This window comes from Odocoileus virginianus, chromosome 1 (genome assembly GCF_023699985.2).
Source record: "Odocoileus virginianus isolate 20LAN1187 ecotype Illinois chromosome 1, Ovbor_1.2, whole genome shotgun sequence".
NCBI classification, from domain to species: Eukaryota; Metazoa; Chordata; class Mammalia; order Artiodactyla; family Cervidae; genus Odocoileus; species Odocoileus virginianus.
Genome location: NC_069674.1, coordinates 42,302,382 through 42,320,391, shown reverse-complemented (window position 1 = coordinate 42,320,391; position 18,010 = coordinate 42,302,382). Strand labels below are relative to the sequence as shown.

Here is an 18,010-nt window from a genome sequence, read left to right as displayed (position 1 = left end):
CATCCCTTACTGTACATCAGAATCATCTGACTAGCCTAAGAACAACAATGATAAATCCAGCTTGGGCCCCAGTGATTTGAAACCAAATCCCTGGGGATAGGGCTTGAGGATCTGTAGTTTATAGCAATTCCTTAGATGATTATGATGTGCGGTGAAGTTTGAAAACCACAAGTGTTGAATAATGGTTAATGACTCTAATAATGGTTAATAGTCCTAAATAGAGTATAGGGACACTGTTTCCTTTACTTTTTAAGAATAGTTAAATCCTGGTAGAATATGAACAGTAAAGGACCAGTGGTACCAAACAGCCATTTACATACAGAATAAAACACTTTACAGTGCTTACATCCTAAGTCAATGGCTGCTGAATTAATATCCTTGTTTACTTTTAAGAATTTAAAAGTTTGAAATTCTTTGAAAAGTTCATATTGAACAGTATAATTTATGGAATTCTAAAGAGAATTTATATTAATAAATGTTAAGCTAAGCCTTAGAGTTCTTAGATTGTTAAAGTAAAAATGGGACTCTAATTTCTGATAGCAAAGGATTTTGATTCTTAATACACTTATTTTGTTATCAAAGTATCTTGGCTTTATTAGAGATACAGTAATTCAGTGGTAATCACAAATTAGAAACTTTATAATTGAAATATGAAAATTGTTGGATGTAATTAGTTTTCATTTTTGAATATTAAACCATTTAATTTTGTATTAGATATCTGTAGCTGATCTTCCTGGTTTAATAGAAGGAGCACATATGAACAAAGGAATGGGCCACAAATTCCTCAAGCATATAGAAAGAACTAAACAACTGCTTTTTGTTGTAAGTCATATGCCTATCAATATAATGCTTACAAGAATGTGAGACTCAATGAATTTAGTTTTCCTAGACATTTTTATAATAAAATTTAAAGAAAGAGTAGTAGCATATATTAATCCACTTAATCTGTTTAGATAGGAGTCAAATTTATTTATAATATGGGGATGGAAATGGAAATGGCAACATTTACTGTATCAGATGAAAGTTTGGCCATATTTGTCAGGTTTAATTCCTTAGGATTTTCTATGTACTACTAAATTACACAGCATTACTTTCCTATTTCATGAGATTATCTTTATTAGTATAAGTTGTTTTATCTGTACTAGTTTCTCATTAATGATTGTGATATTATAAGAATAATTACAGTGATCTTAAAATATCAATTTCTCTCATTTCAAATTACTAAATTACCAAAAGAATATAGATTGAGAAATTATTTATAGCTTGAAAGAATGAAACTATTCAAAACAGAATTGTATAGCTGTCGTTCTTTTCATTAAAGGCAATCTTTTTCCCTTTTCTTTTTTCAGGTTGATATTTCTGGATTTCAGCTTTCTTCCCAAACTCATTACAGAACTGCTTTTGAAACCATAATACTGCTTTCAAAAGTAGGTTTTTCTATCTGGTCTAGTATGTAGGGACATAGGACTGTATGAAATAACATATGATAATTAGAATAAATACATCTTCTAGCTCTACTTTTTCAAAGTTTGGTGGCAGTTAAAGAATAATCTAAACTTGCTGTCTCCAGTTCCTTGATATTCATCCATTTCTCAAACTGTTGTAATCAATAAAACCTTCCTTGATTCCAAATCCCTATTATATAAATTCTTAGACTGACTCTTGCTTAACTTAATTCCTATTTCTTAGACTATTTCCCAGTCTACTTTTTAGGCACTCTGATACCCAGATAGTTTGGTTGTACTTTAGATTAGCTGCCTATTATATATCTTTGATTGGATGTCCCATTAACTTCTCAAATTTAATATGTGTAGAACTGAACTTGGGCTTCCCTGGTTGCTCAGTGGTAAAGAATTCGCCTGCAAGGCAGGAGACCCAGGTTCAATCCCTGGGTCGGGAAGATCCCCTGGAGGAGGCCATGGTTACACACTCCAGTATTCTTGTCTGGAGAATGCTATGGGCAGAGGAGCCTGGTGGCTAACTAACTGTGGAGTCTCAAAGATTCGGACGTGACAAGTGGCTGAGCACGCACACAGAACTAAACTTTTTAAAAAAATTTTCCAGCCTCCCTCAGAACATTATTGAATATGTCAGCCAGAAACCTGGGTAGTAATGATTCTGACTTTCTCACCACCTGTATCAGACCCTGTCAGTTTTATGCCCTAAATTTCTCTGAAATGCAGCTATTTGTCTTCACCCGCACTGTTGTAATCATCAGCCCCTCTTACTATCTGGTCTCCCTGCTCAGTCTCACTTCTTTTCAGGCCATGTTTTGTAGGCAGCTAGAGTGATCTTTGTTAAAGAGCCAAGCAGATGTTTGTTCCCTGCTCTGATGGCCCCCCATAGCAGTGGGTTAGGTTGAAGTCTAACCTGAACATGGTAGATGAGGCAGAGTTGGGTTCCTCCCAGGCATGTGTCTCTATTGTTCCTGCGCCCTCTCCCGCTTCCCCCAAGCAACACCCTGTACATTCTCTATCCAGCCTATGATTTCTCTCTAATGTAACATGATATCTTTACCTTAATGACTTTTATATACTATTTCCTAGCTATGTTTTCGCCTATTGTTGATAATGCTGTGAACATTTGTGTACAGGTTTTTGTGTGGGTATGTTTTCCTTTCTCTTGGGTATATATGTATATCTAGGGGCGAAATTACTGGATAATAAGGTAAATCTAACATTTTGAGGAACTGCCAAACTATTCTCCAAAGTGACTGCAGCACTGAATTACTTCAATGTATGAAGGTTCCAACTTTTCCACATTAATGTCAACATTCATTATTACCTTTTTTACTTTGACTTTCCTAGTAGGAATGAAGTAGTATTTCATTGTGGTTATGATTTGCATTTCTCTTGTGGCTAATGGTGTTGAGCATCTTTTTATGTGCTTATTAGCCATTTGTATGTGTTTGGAGAAGTGTCTATTCAGATTGCTTGCCCATTTTTAAATTGAGCTATCTTTTAATTGTTGAGTTGTAAGAGTTTTTTATAATTTAGATACAAGTCCTTTATTGGTTACATGATTTGCAAATATTTTCTCCTATTCTTTCAGTTGTCTTTTAACTTTCTTTCAGTTGCCTTTTGAAGCATGGAATTTAAAACTGATGGAGTCCCCTTTGTCTATTCTTTCTTTTATTCCTACTTTTAGTGTCAGATATAAGAAGCCACTACCTAATCCATGGTCACAAAGATTTACTTCTAAGCATACTTACTTTTTCCAAGAATAATGCAGGCATAGGATTAATTGTCATTATTTAGTTCTGGATTTTATCTATGTGCTTAATAGAAATCCAATATCTGTATTTGTCTCTAGGCACAAAATCACTTACTGATTTCAGAGGTGTGAATGGGCCCTAGAATACCCAGGCCTATAAAGTATAGAAAGACATTACCAGGGAGCGGGGATCGGGATGGGGAACACATGTAAATCCATGGCTGATTCATGTCAATGTATGGCAAAAACCACTACAATACTGTAAAGTAAGTAGCCTCCAACTAATAAAAATAAATGAAAAAAAAAAGACATTACCAAATAGGTCATTTATATAGATATTTTAATACAGTTATTTGGTTTCTCTCTTTTGATTTAAAGGAGTTAGAGTTGTACAAAGAGGAACTTCAGACAAAACCTGCACTCCTAGCAGTAAATAAAATGGACTTGCCAGATGCACAGGATAAATTCCATGTACTGATGAACCAACTCCAGAATCCTAAAGGTAAACCTGTTCATTCATTTAGTGCCAGTTTAATGAATATCTGTTTCTGCTTTATTGACTATGCCAAAGCCTTTGACTATGTGGATCACAATAAACTCTGGAAAATTCTGAAAGAGATGGGAATACCAGACCACCTGACCTGCCTCTTGAGAAATCTATATGCAGGTCAGGAAGCAACAGTTAGAACTGGACATGGAACAACAGACTGGTTCCAAATAGGAAAAGGAGTACGTCAAGTCTATATATTGTCACCCTGCTTATTTAACTTATATGCAGAGTACCTCATGAGAAATGCTGGGCTGGAGGAAACACAAGCTGGAATCAAGATTGCTGGGAGAAATATCAATAACCTCAGATATGTGGATGACACCACCCTTATGGCAGAAAGTGAAGAAGAACTAAAGAGCCTCTTGATGAAAGTGAAAGAAGGGAGTGAAAAAGTTGGCTTAAAGCTCAACATTCAGAAAATTAAGATCATGGCGTCCTGTCCCATCACTTCATGGGAAATAGATGGGGAAACAGTGGCTGACTTTATTTTTGGGGGCTCCAAAATCACTGCAGGTGCTGATTGCAGTCATGAAATTAAAAGACGCTTACTCCTTGGAAGGAAAGTTATGACCCACCTAGACAGCATATTAAAAAACAGAGACATTACTTTGCCAACAAAGGTCCGTCTAGTCAAGGCTATGGTTTTTCCAGTGGTCATGTATGAATGTAATAGTTGGACTATGAAGAAAGCTGAGCACTGAAGAATTGATGCTTTTGAACTGTGGTGTTGAAGAAGACTCTTGAGAGTCCCTTGGACTGCAAGGACATCCAACCAGTCCATCCTAAAGGAGATCAGTCCTGGGTGTTCATTGGAAAGACTGATGCTGAAACTGAAACTCCAATACTTTGTCCACCTGATGTGAAGAGCTGACTCATTTGAAAAGACCCTGATGCTGGGAAAGATTGAGGGCAGGAGGAGAAGGGGACGACAGAGAATGAGATGTTTGGATGGCATCACCGACTCAATGGATTATGAGTTTGGGAAAAGTCTGGGAGTTGATGATGGACAGGGAGGCCTGGCGTGCTGCGATTCACAGGATCGCAAAGAGTCAGACAATGACTGAGCAACTGAACTGAACTGAACTAATGAATACCTACTATTTGCAGAGACTTCGGTGTACTATAATCAGTGGGGAAAAAAAATGAAACCTGTTCCTCTTAAAAAAAAAAAAGTGTGTTTGAAGGAAGAACACATACCATATGAAACTTAAATGTCATATACACAATGTGTTATAAGACATAGAAGGGAAGAAAGATTAATTTGAGCTGAAAAGTTCAGGCATCATCAAGAAGTAAAACTTAAACTGGGCTCTTAAAGAGTTAATGGGATTTGGTTCAGAAGAGGAAAAGGTCAGCATATACCTATGAAATCTTTTAACTTATTTCACAAGTTCTAAAATTTCATTCCCCTAGTACATCATGAATTTAAAAACAGGGCTAGTAGTTCTAAAGAGATACGTATCTTTGCAGTGCCAGGTCTATAGATCTCTGGAGACTATTAATCTTCTAAAAGGAACTTGAGTTGTTTGTATGTGTGGCACAGAATAATAGATGCTGTTACTTCTAAAGGATTTGTGTGAAATTGGTCCCTAAATGGACCACTTTGTATAAAGGAATTTAAAGGGATTCTCCATAGTTTTGAATATTGACCTTTGCAGAACACACTCTACCATATAGAGATGATGCTTTCATTTTTCTGAGTCTAGTAGAGGACCTTTTGCACAAATGAGAAAAGTAGGATGGAAGGTAAGTGGTTAACATGTTTTTTAAATAGACTTAACCTGTTTTTATCCTTGAGATAAAAATTGAGGAAAATAAATTAAAATGTACCAGGACTATCAGACAGCACCGGAAGATCCTCTCTCTTCTCCTAAAAATCCTTATGTATATATTGGGCCTGCCCTTGAGTTAATAAGTTACTTTGGGGGTATAAATATTCCTCAAAATATTTATAAATAATAAAGTGTTTATTCCTTTATGTCATTTGTTTTATGAGGTCATTAGATCTGTGTGCTGGTTGATCTTGCAGAAAAGGGAATTTTTAGAAGAGGTACCAGAGATGGGGGTAACTCAGGAGTTTGTGGCTATTTTGGCCTATAATAAAAACTACATAGTCACCTCAGTGATAATTTCCAAATTAGCCTCTCTTTTCCTTGGGGCTAAATGAATCCCAGAAACCAAGCTTTGTATTGATTTGGTTAATCTCTTTTAGCCAGCCTTTCCAGGTGATATCAGTGTTGATCCATCCCATCAGTATGCCATCCTCCCTTCTGTTGCCTTGGTAGCAGAGAAGAAGCAAAAGTTACCTAACTGGGGCTCAGTTGTCAGCCCCAGTGGGGTGAAATATTGGAGTCATCTAAAATGATCTCTCCTTGAATTGTTCTCAATTTTAGTATGGCTCCTAGTACCAGTGATGATACGTCTCTAAATTTGGACAGTTAAAGGCCACCTGTGTGCTGAAGCAAACTAGAATATCCCAAGTCACAAGTGATTTTATTTTTATAGAAAAGCTTTCAGAGAGTCTGTGTTGCCTTATGTTATTGAAGTGCCCCAAAACAAAATTTATTGCTTCTGGAAGTAAATCATCTTGTGTGATTTATCTTTTGATTGGAGGGTTGTGTGCTCAGTCGTGTCCAGTTCTTTGTAATCCCATGGACCATAATCCGCCAGACTCCTCTGTCCATAGAATTTTTCCAGGCAAGAATACTAGAGTAGGTTGCCATTTCCTACTTCAGGGAGTCTTCCTAACTCAGGGATTGAATTCACGTCTCCTGCCTCTCCTGCATTGGCAGGCAAATTTTTTACCACTGTTTACCACTGTTTACCATTACTTGGGAACTTATACTTCATTCAGTTTAAAATATATTCATGTAACAAATATTTACTGAGCACCACTCACGTGCCAAGAACCTTACCATTGTCATTAGTAAAAGCCAAAGGTGCTAAGAGCTTATTAGAGAAGGAAAAAAGAAAAACTGCTAAGTTTTTGGTTCACAAATGAAACCTCTAGCATAGTTGACTTATTTTCAAAGACAATGAAAATCAGCTTATATCTGTGTTGTTGCAGAATTTTTGCATTTATTTGAAAAAAGCATGATTCCAGAGAGGACTGTGGAATTCCAACAAATCATCCCCATCTCTGCAATTACTGGAGAAGGAATTGATGAACTAAAGAACTGTATAAGGAAATCTCTGGATGAACATGCCAACCAGGAAAATGATGCATATCATAAGAAGCAGTTGCTTAATCTACATATTTCCAATACAATATCTTATAGTGAGCCACCATCAAAGAATGCTGTTTCGAGTCCTAGAATGGATATAACTTAAATGTATTAAAAGTGATACTGAAATTGTGTTCATTTGAAAGCTCTTTGACAAACATCTTTTAGAATGTTGGTTGTTACTAACCTGCTGTATATACCATCATTCAAGAACCATATTTTTAAAGATGTTTTGTAGTTAAGTTTATCAACAGATAAAAAAATAACTGAGTTAAAAATGACAGTTTATAATATTATGGTCATCCACCTGTAATAACATCCTATAGTATTCTATATGTATGTCTCTAGTGAGATAATTTTTAAGGTTATAAAAAAGGATTCCTTATGAGCAACTAGGTTTTATTTGTTTGCTTTTGAGTTTGTCATTACCTGGTTCTCCTAAATTTGTAATAGTTCTCTTTTTTTTTTTTTGAAAAACCTCAAACTCCTGAATTTGAACATATTCACTGATAATAAAGATCACTGATAATCAGCAGATAGATCTTTGCAGTTTTAGCTTTTGGAATTTTTTCTTTCTTACTTTCTTACTTACTTATTTTCCTCCTTTGGAACACACTAATGTGTATCTCATTTTCTGTCTGTTTCACTGTCTACTTCCATATTTTAGTAAGGAGAATAAATAGGAAGTACAGTATTAAGCAATATTATCAATCATCAATATATTCTTAGGAGATTGTAATTTCTAAATTTTTCTTGACTTTCAAAAATACTTAAAATTAGACATTTTCTTGTATTTTATTGTAAAATGTACATATTATAAAAAAGTAAAATTTAAACAGTGCAAAAGCATATATAGTAAAAAAGAAAAGTTCCAATCTTTTTGCATCAGGCTTTCCAGTTCTTAGAGAAAACCACATGTTCCTACAGGATATTTTTAATGCATGTATCTTTTTGCCTAAATGAGTTCATTATATAAATTTTTCCAAAGTTTTTTGTTTGTCTTTACAAAATAATAGCAAGTTAAAGAGCTTCTGAAAAGTATTCTTCAGTGCTACTATTATACTGTTAGAAATTGTTTTGGAATTTAAGGCTAAGTGAAGCCTTGAAAAGTAAAAGTGTTAGTTGCGCAGTTTTGTCCAACTCTTCGTGACTCAATGGACTATAGCCCACCAGACTCTTCTGTCCATGGGGTTTTCCAGGCAAAAATACTGGAGTGGGTTGCCATGCCCTCCTCTCGGAGATCTTCCTGACCCACAGATTGAACCTGGGTCTCCTGCATTGCAGGCAGATTCTTTACCGTCTGAGCCACCAGGGAAACCTTCAGTTCAGTTCAGTTGCTTGGTTATGTCCGACTCTTTGCGACCCCATGGACTGCAGCATGACAGGCCTCCCTGTCCATCACCAACTCCTAGAGCTTAAACTCATGTCCATTGAGTTGGTGATGCCATCCAACCATCTCATCCTCTGTCATCCCCTTCTCCCTCCTTCAATCATTTCCAGCATCAGGGTCTTTTCAAATGAGAAAATTGGAACCCTTAACAAGTATTAAATAAAAATGTCCATATCATTCTACTTAAATTTCTTCTGATATGACAGTGTGAATGACTTCTTACAAGTGTTATTTCACTTTTATTTGTTCTGTTTTCTGGTTTCTATTCTCCACTCCTACCTCCCATCCCAGTCCCCAGATCACTGGCTTTTCTTGTATTTGTTTTCATGCATGGTATTTATTGAGTTTCTCCTTTGTGTCAGGCACTGTGCAGGGTACTGCATGTACAGTGTTGAGGAGAATAGACAGGACCAGCTGCCCTCAAGGATCTCACATTCAACAGCAGAAGCCACTGGAGATTAGAGCATTTTACAGAAAAGTAAAAGAGTGAGGAAAGCATTTGGAATTTGAACATCTCTACTGATCGTAGTGTCCAGATTTCATACTGGGTATGTTTTACATTTATGACTTGAGTCTCACTTTTCTCTCTTTCTATTATTTCTACTTTTTCTACTTCTGTTATTTCCTAAGTATAAACAAGTAGCAGTGTGTGAGGACAGTTTCATCCGGTGAATTTCTGACACCATAGTCTTGCTTTTTGCTGTAACAAAGGGTAGCAGATGTGTGTTGAGGACTAAGAGGAATTGTAGCTTATTATGTCTTTATTACCTAGGTTACTACTCTACGACTAGCTGAAACATTTTATGTAACTCACTAAAATGTTCCATTATTTTTATTTTCCTACCAAAAGTATACCCTCTATGCCTTTTTTTGATGGTTGATTTTTCCTCTAAATTAAAGAAGAAAATCTGAATTCCTTTTTCATTTTATAAAAAATAAGTTTAAACATTTATTTTGAAATAAATATTTTAACTGCCATTTATTTTGTCCTTAAGCAAGACTTTTCATTTTCATCTTTCAAAGTAAATTCTTTTTGGATCCTTAATTGCTATAGTACTGAACGGCCAGGGTATCAATACACTATGTATAACAAATTTTTACCAAGTCCCAGTAGTTCATGCAGCGCTTGCTACACCAGATAGATTTACCATCATGAATCACACATTTATATCACCAGACACTGTCAAGTATTAAGTATACTGTACTGTGAGGTTGGAAAGATTTTTACCTATGGGAAGAAAAAAATTCAGAAAGTTACTATGTTCTTTTTATAATATATATCCATAATATTCTTATAGCAAAATGACCTTTATGTTAAATTACTGTTTTCTTTTAAGTAATAAACATTTATTATTCAGGGGGAAAAAAATCTGCTTTCATAATGGGAAAAATTAGGTCAGGGGTATTTTATTTCAGGTTTTATCCAGTTTTCTTATAAAGTTATGTTTTCTTTTAGCTCAGTGTTCATTTGTTTTGTGAGGACAGAAGTCAGAGATTCTTTGGAGAAAGTTAATAAAAGCTACAGATTTGTTTTTCTTGCTAAAAATATACACAGACACATGGAGTATTTCCCAGTTTCTTGAGGTTTACAAAGTTATGATAAGATTTCAGTTAATAAAGGTAAGTTCCATCTAGAAATTTGTAATACAATTTGTAATGTAGCTTTGGGGCTTCCATGAGAGCTCGGTGGTAAAGAATCCTCTTGCAGTGCAGGAGATGCGGGTTGGATCCCTGGGTCAGGAAGATCCTCTGAGGAGAAAATGGCAACCCACTCCACTAATCCCGGAAAATCCTGTGGGCAGAGGAGCCTGGTGGGATACAGGCCATAGGGTCATAAAAGAGTTGAATGCGACTGAGTGACTAAGCGACAACAATATACCATTAAGGTACATTAAAAATAATGTTTCAAAGCAACAGCATATAAGTATACTTACAAGCTATAGCTTCAAAAACAATGAAAATAATTCAGTAATATAAACAGTAAAAGTTATACAAAAGACACTTACATTTTAAAAATATGGCAGCATTTTTTTTGAAGACCAAATTGTTAAGTTGGATAGTAGGTACATGAGTGTTTTGTTTTGGCTTTGTAACTTTTCATGAGTCTAAAGTATTTTATAATTAAACATAGCTTGCCTTGCAAAAGTTTATACCTTGGGAATTAAGATACAAACATTGTTGATAAATGTTTGCAGACAACATGGTACAGTCTTTACTGCAGAGTTGAATAATGAAAAATATCCATTTTTTTTCTTGAAGAGCTATTTCAGAAACATTTGATTTGTTTTCTGTTTTGTGACTGGAAGTGGCAAAAGAGGGAACATAACAGAGGAATCTCTTTAGTTTTGAATGGGTGTCACAAGCCAGCTGAAGGAAAACCCAAATCAAATAAGTGATAGGAATGAGAAAAGGAGAAAAAAGAGAAAAATAGGTAGTTGGAAAGTTGGAGTATTTTCTTGTAGAGTAGAAGTTGGGCTCAGTGCCTCAGTTGGATGAAAAGTCAGTGGCAATTTCAACTACCTTTTCAGACCATAACTAACCACTAATTTTAGGCACTTCAAATTTTAAAAGTTTTGTTTCTTGTTATATGATAGTAGCTTAGTTAATAATTGTTGGGTACTTTGAAGACTTCAGAGGAAATAATGTCCTTTATGTGTATTATTAATGTGTTCATAATAGAAATCAAATCCTTTGGGGTACCCAGATACCAAGCTATGTGAGGTATAGCTATTATCTGAAACATGTCCTTTCCTTTGAAATACTTGGAATTTGAAGAACAGGGTATGCAATTTATAAATAATTCTGGAGCAATATATGGCATGGCAGTTTTTTCCTATTTATTTTGTAAACTGAGTACATTGAAAGTTGAAAGCAAAGGACAAGAGCTTCCTTTGTTCATGACACATATTTCAGTATATTTTTGTGAAATTGTATCTTCTGACCAGTGCCTTCATTTTCTTATTTGTTATCAAATATTGTTATTGGTATTATTTCTATATAAAAGGCTTTAGAAAGGCTATGGTATAATTTTCTTAAGAAAAAGGATACTATTGTAAAGCTAAAACATACTTTCAGTTTTATTTGTATATGGTTTGCTACAAATTGGGGAGATTGAAAATATTTTGTCAGGAGCAGACATTGAGTAAAAGGTTAGGGCTGTGGATGGATTTGAAACACAATTATATGACAAAATAAATAAACCCCCCTGAATACATAAAAGTCCCTGGTCTACCAAGTTCTAATGGGGGGAAATAAGAGTACTGTGTAATAATGGAGCCTCAGTTTTAAAAATAAATCTTTCTGTGAACTGGTACTACTGTCAGGGTCAAAAGAAATTGTAAGAACACTACACACATCGCCTTTCCTATAAAAACATGACCCAGAAAACTCACATGCTTTGTTGTTGTTCATTCACTCAGTTGTGTCTGACTGTGACCCCATGGACTGCAGCCAGACTTTCCTGTCCTTACTTCCTTACCTTCCCTACCTAACCTAACCTCCTTACCTTCCTTACCTCCGGGAATTTGCTCAGACTCATGTCCATTGAGTCAGTGATGCCATCCAGCCATCTCATTCTCTGTTGGTCCCTTCTCCTCTTGCCTTCAGTCTTTCCCAGCATCAGGGTCTTTTCCAGTGAGTTGGCTCTTCACATCAGGTGGCCAAAGTATTGGAACTTCAGCATCAGTCCTTCCAATGAATATTCAGGATTGATTTCCTTTAGGATTGACTGATCTCCTTACTGTCCAAGGGACTCTCAAGAGTCTTCTCTAGCACCACAGTTAGAAAGCATCAGTTCTTTTGTGCTCAGTCTTCTTTGTGATCCAACTCTCACATTCACACATGACTACTGGAAAATCCGTAGCTTTGACTGTACGGACCTTTGTCAGCAAAGTAATGTCTCTGCTTTTTCATACGCTGTCTAGGTTTGTCATGGCTTTTCTTCCAAGGAGCAACTGTCTTTTAATCTCGTGGCTGCAGTCACTGTCTGCAGTGATTTTGGAGCCCAAGAAAATAAAATCTGTCACCATTTCTACTTTTTCCCCATCTATTTGCCATGAAGTGATGGGACCCATTAATGTCATAATGCCAAATTTGTAACACATTCATCAAATGTTTAACATACAGGTTTCTCTTTAAAAACTGGGTCAAAAATATACATGGTGCAGAGTGAAGTAAGCCAGAAAGATAAAGACCAATACAATATACTAACGAATATATATGGAATTTAAAAAGATGGTAACAATAACCCTGCATGCAAAACAGAAAAAGAGACACAGATGTACAGAACAGACTTTGGGACTCTGTGGGAGAAGGCGAGGGTGGGATGTTCTGAGAGAACAGCATTGAAACAAGTATACTATCAAGGGTGAGACAGATCACCAGCCTAGGCTGGATGCTTGAGACAAGTGCTCAGGGCTGGTGCACTGGGAAGACCCAGAGGGGTGAGATGGGGCGGGAGGTGGGAGGGGGGATCGGGATGGGGAACACATGTAAATCCATGGCTGATTCATGTCAATGTATGGCAAAAACCACTACAATATGGTAAAGTAATTAGCCTCCAACTAATAAAAGAAAATGGAAAAAAAAATATGCGTGGTGAAAGACAGATTTAAAACACCTGAAAGCAATTCCGGGAAAAAGCCTTCAACTAATTATTGTATTTTAAGCCCATTGTGTTGTACAAATCCCCTACCCTCCTGACTCCCTCCCCTCTTCACTAGTAACTTTATTAAGGAAGATCAGGAACAAGTGTTGTCATCCTATGTGATAGTAGACTACACTTTTCCTAACAGGTTTGTTTTTTCCAAGTGTTAATCACTCAGTCATGTCTGACTCTTTGTGACCCCATGGACTATATGTAGCTTGCCAGCCTCCTCTGGACTGTATGTAGCTTGCCAGCTTCCTCTGTCCATGGACTTTTCCAGGCAAGCATACTGGAGTGGGAAGCCAATCCCCTCTCCAGGGAATCGTCCCAATCCTGGGATCAAAGCTGGGTCTCCTTCATTGCAGGCAGATTCTTTATCATCTGAGCCACCAGGGAAGCAAGGCTTTATTGGGCCTTAATAAAGGCCCTGTTCACTCCCCTAACAGTTTTTTTAATATAAATTTTTATTTATTTTTGGCCATGCTGGGTCTTCATTGTTGTGTGGGTTTTTCTCTAGTTGTGGCGAGTGGGGCTACTCTCTAGTTGCAGTGCGTGGGCTTCGCATTGCAGTGGCTTCTGTTGTGTGGCACACAGGCTTATTTGCTCCATGGCATGTGAACTCTTCCCCGAGTAGGAATTGAACCCATGTTTTCTGCATTGTGGATTCTGTACCACTGAGCCACCAGAAAAGTCCTCCCCTAACAGTTTTTAAATATGACATCTCACTGTGTGATTTATCCAAAACCTTCTTCCCTTATTTCTTGTATTACTTTGCTAAAGTTACCATAACAAAGCATCACAAACTGGGGACTTAAAAAACAGAAATTTATAGTCTCACAGTTCTAGAAGCTAGAAGTTGGAGATCAAGGTGCCAACAGGATTGATGCCTTCAGAAAGCTGTGAGAGAGGATAGGTTCCATGCCACTCACCTAGTTTGTAGTGGTTAGCTGGCAGCCTTTGGCACTCCTTGGCCTGTAGAAGCATCACCCCAATTTCTGTCATCTTTGCATGGCACATTCTGTGTGTGAGGTTGCCTCCAGATTTTCCCTTTTCCTAACAAAAACAGCCGTATGGATTAAGACTAATACTAATGAGCTCTTTTTAACTTGATTACTTGAGTAACGACCTTACCTCCAAGTAACATTACATACTAATGTATGCTGGGGGAGTTAGGACCTAAGCAGATGAATGTTTGAGGGACATATTCAACCCATGTTTCCCTACTTCTCTTTCTGCACTTTTCAATAAGTATAAATGTACTTTACAAGTATACTTTACAAGTATAAATATACTTCCCAACTATATTTGCCAACTTCCCAATTATAGATAATGTCATTTTTTGACAGTCCCCTCTGAAAACTAGTATATGGTTTTGTTCATTAATCTAAATTTGCTGAATTTTAGTCATAGATTTGGAGAAATACTATGGTGAGATATGACTGATGCATGGAAACATGCATGTCATGGAAACATGACTGATGCATGGAACAATATGTGCTAATTATAACTAGTTTACAATTGGAGGTTGAACTATGCTGTTCAGGGAGGATACAAATATTCAGAGAAGGGGTGAGTTAGGTAGATCTGAGTGGGCCAAGAGGACAGTACGAGGACATTGCAAGTTCAGGAATAGCTTCACTGAGCATTTAGAGTGAAGGAAATGGCAACCCACTCCAGTATCCTTGCCTGGAAAAGCCCCATGGACAGAGGAGCCTGGCCGGACTACAGTTGATGGGGTTGCAAAGAGTCGGACATGACTGAGCCAATTCACTTTCATTTTCAAGATCTTAGAGGCAGAAGTCCAAAAATTGGAGATTGTCTTGATTCTGAAGAGTTGACTAGTGACAACTACCTTTTGGGAAGATCTACCACTTAACTTCCTCTTGACTTTAGGCAAATTATTTAACTTTTATGCATCTCACTTTCTTTGTTGCTGGAAGGGACCCCCTTCCTGCAACAAATGTACATTGCATTAGAATACTCAGTACATTCTCCTTTTCCATTCTTCCCCAAATCCTATTCCTTTGAGGCTGGAAACTACAAGTTTAAGATGGTAGCTGAGTGGGGTTTAAGGTTTGATTCCTCCCTAGGATCCATGCATCTTGGAAGGAAATTTCTAAAAATCATGAAGGTACTGTACCGTCCTTCCTCCTGATTCCTACTCAGAACCACTGGCCATGAACCCAGAGCTCCAGGGAAGTCTTTTTTCCTAATTTCTAGACCTGTATAATCTGTTGGACCTTTGCCAACATGGTACCTGGAGGTTATTCTTATAAATATAACTCTTTAATATTTTTTACACAGTGTTTCTTTTTGAATGAGAAAGAATCACTTTTCAAAAGCGACTTAATCCTCAAGATAGAGATGTTTGCCTAACTGGTAAATGACACGTTACTTAGGTATGTATATTATTGTAACTAGGTGGAGCTTCCATTTTTAAGCTGAGTATATGGTAAGTTTTTGTTAAAATCTGCCTTAACTGCCTAATTCTTCAAAAGAAAATGATTCTTTGGGGGAAAGGCAAAGTTAATGCTTGTGGTATCTGATCCAAGTTCGTCGTAGGGACTGCACTCTTTGATTAATAACACACTGATATATAGACTACTGCTTGAAAGCCATATATAGACTACTGCTTGAAAGCCATAAAGCCATAGTGATGACCTCTTAGTTAAAGAAACATGTTGGAGTTATGTCTAAGCATTCAGTTTCTGAAGTCTGTGCTATTCAAATCACAAAATCTCTTCAATTCCTCTTTCATTTTATTTTTGATATGGGACTTAGCTGACTAATGTGTGGCCACCTTTAGGTCTCAAATCTAATGCTATAAATATGTATAAATATACAAAACAATGTGTAAATACAAAGCCCAAATACATGGCTACAGTGACTGCTCTGAAACTTTTGCTCATTTTCAAAGGTTGAGAACTTAACCTACAGGTTTTCAGGGCAATTAGAATTTCTATATGGGGGTGAGACTCTGCTTGTGAATTGTCATCTTTAGTTATTTTCAGAATACACTTAGCATGTATGACCAGAGTGGCATGTTTCCGATAGAATATAAATTAAAAACTGGTTGACATTCACAAACTAATATTTTGTGAGTATATTTTGGACCCTTAAATTAAAATAACTGAAAGTACAGCAATATTGTTGCATGTGGTTATATTCTAACTATTTGAAACAGATAAGTATGGTATACATTTAAAAAAAAAAAGAATACTCAGTTGAACACAGGCTTCTAGAGAGCTCTAGTGACCTCATTCCTGCCTTCAAATTGTTTCAAAGAAATGTAGGGATGTAGTGTCTATATATAATTATCAATATTGAAATTATTGAATTAATAATTCCTTAAACCTATTTAAGGAAACTGCAAGAAAACACAATTCCTATTATCTTTCAGGAAAAGATCATTGCAGCTTAATTTTATATTTGTTGGGTCAGAATTCCCTATATTATTTGGGCCCTTACCTGTTTAGAATGTATAATCATGTATCTTGGGAAGTTTAAAATAAAAATCTTTGTTTCTGGGGTTAATATTGCCAAAGAGCTTTAATTTTTTTCCTCTTGAACAAAACTCATACATCCATGCTTAGACAATTTTCCCTGCAACATCCAACACCATTGATGCTATTACACCTAAAAAATCTTTTTAATGGCAAAAAAATTAAGTATGTTGAAGTATCAGTATATTATAAAATATTGTTTACAGAGTTTGTGAGTCTGCGTGCTAAGTTGCTTCAGTCGTGTTCCATTCTTTGCGACCCTATGGGCTGTAGCCCACCAGTCTCCTCTCTCTATGTGATTCTCCAGGCAAGAACACTGGAGTGGGTTGCCATTTCCTCCTCCAGGAGATCTTCCCTACCCAGAGATCCAACCCGTACCTCTCACACCTCCTGCATCGGCTGGCGGATTCTTTACTACTAGCACCACCTGCGAAGCCTATTAGAAAGTTTACTTAGTATTTAATCATAATTCATGACTTCCACGGCTTCCCTGGTGGCTCAGTAGGTAGAGAATCCACCTGCAATGCAGGCAGACCTGGGTTCGATCCCTGGGTTGGGAAGATCCCCTGGAGAAGGGCATGGCAACCCATTCCAGTATTCTTGTCTGGCAGGTCCATGGCTTCACAGAGATGGACACTACTGAGCTACTAAGCACATGGCACATCCATAGCAACAGTCTCATTTAATGATTTATCTGTTTTAAAATTAACCTATGAAGTAAAGAAAGTATGTTTTTTTAGTAAAAAATTTTAATGTGACATTGATCACATTTGGTTTGGGAAATACTTGTAACAATGTAGATTGGAGCCTACTTTCATGTTATAGTCTTAAAATAGGCAGAACTGCTTGTGGTTTTTATATTTTGTGCTTTTTAAAATAATATTATTTTTCATATCTTGATTCTGTATGTCAAGGTAAAAACAAGGTTGTAGGTTTCTATTTGCAAAGCTCATAAAAAATAAAACATTCTTAACATGGACTATCTTGTCTCTGAAAAATCAGTTTGGAGACAATTATTCTGTTTCTCATTTTGTTTTTCAAAATTCTGCTACATCATTTGTATCAGTTATACTAGGAGACTTTAACAGGCTCTGGTGAAGTTCGTTTTGAATCAAAACTACAGAATTACTATCAATGTTGTCAGCTACAAATTGGCACTTAAGAGGGTTGAACAACAAAGGCGTTTGCCATCTGCCTCTGGAAATTGAACCCCATGCTGCTATAGCTGTTGACCTTCAAGAACCCCTGAGGAAGTTCAGGGTAGAGGGAGGCACACTATGCTCCAGGGAATCTGGTGGGACAGGTCTTTAGATAGTTGGATGTTTTTAGGAACAGATTTTATGATCTCAATCCTTGTGGCTCCTCATATCTAGAGAAGCACTAAATCCCTTCATATCAGATCCTCATGACTAACAAGAAACCTTTTGTAAAATGAGTGCTTCATGGTATTGAACTCCCTCTTCACCAAAACCTTATATATTGACT

At 36.6% G+C, this 18,010-nt stretch overlaps 1 protein-coding gene across 10 annotated transcripts in view; it reads left to right on the top strand.

The window, feature by feature from the left end:
• GTPBP10 (GTP binding protein 10) overlaps positions 1 to 17,504 on the top strand; it is a 37,174-nt gene extending 19,670 nt beyond the window's left edge. For 3 of the 10 annotated variants that reach the window (XM_070467290.1, XM_020914992.2, XM_070467306.1), the window contains 3 exons: positions 715 to 822; positions 1,350 to 1,427; positions 3,592 to 5,741. In XM_070467290.1, the coding sequence (XP_070323391.1) occupies positions 715 to 822; positions 1,350 to 1,427; positions 3,592 to 4,464 (1,059 nt within the window). In that variant the 3' untranslated portion in view covers positions 4,465 to 5,741. Of the gene's footprint in view, positions 1 to 714; positions 823 to 1,349; positions 1,428 to 3,591; positions 5,742 to 6,830; positions 8,566 to 8,739 lie in introns of those variants that run through there. The other 7 variants (XR_011487641.1, XM_070467318.1, XM_020914995.2 and 4 more) reach the window with 7 other exon arrangements.
• The last annotated feature ends 506 nt before the right edge of the window (positions 17,505 to 18,010 follow it).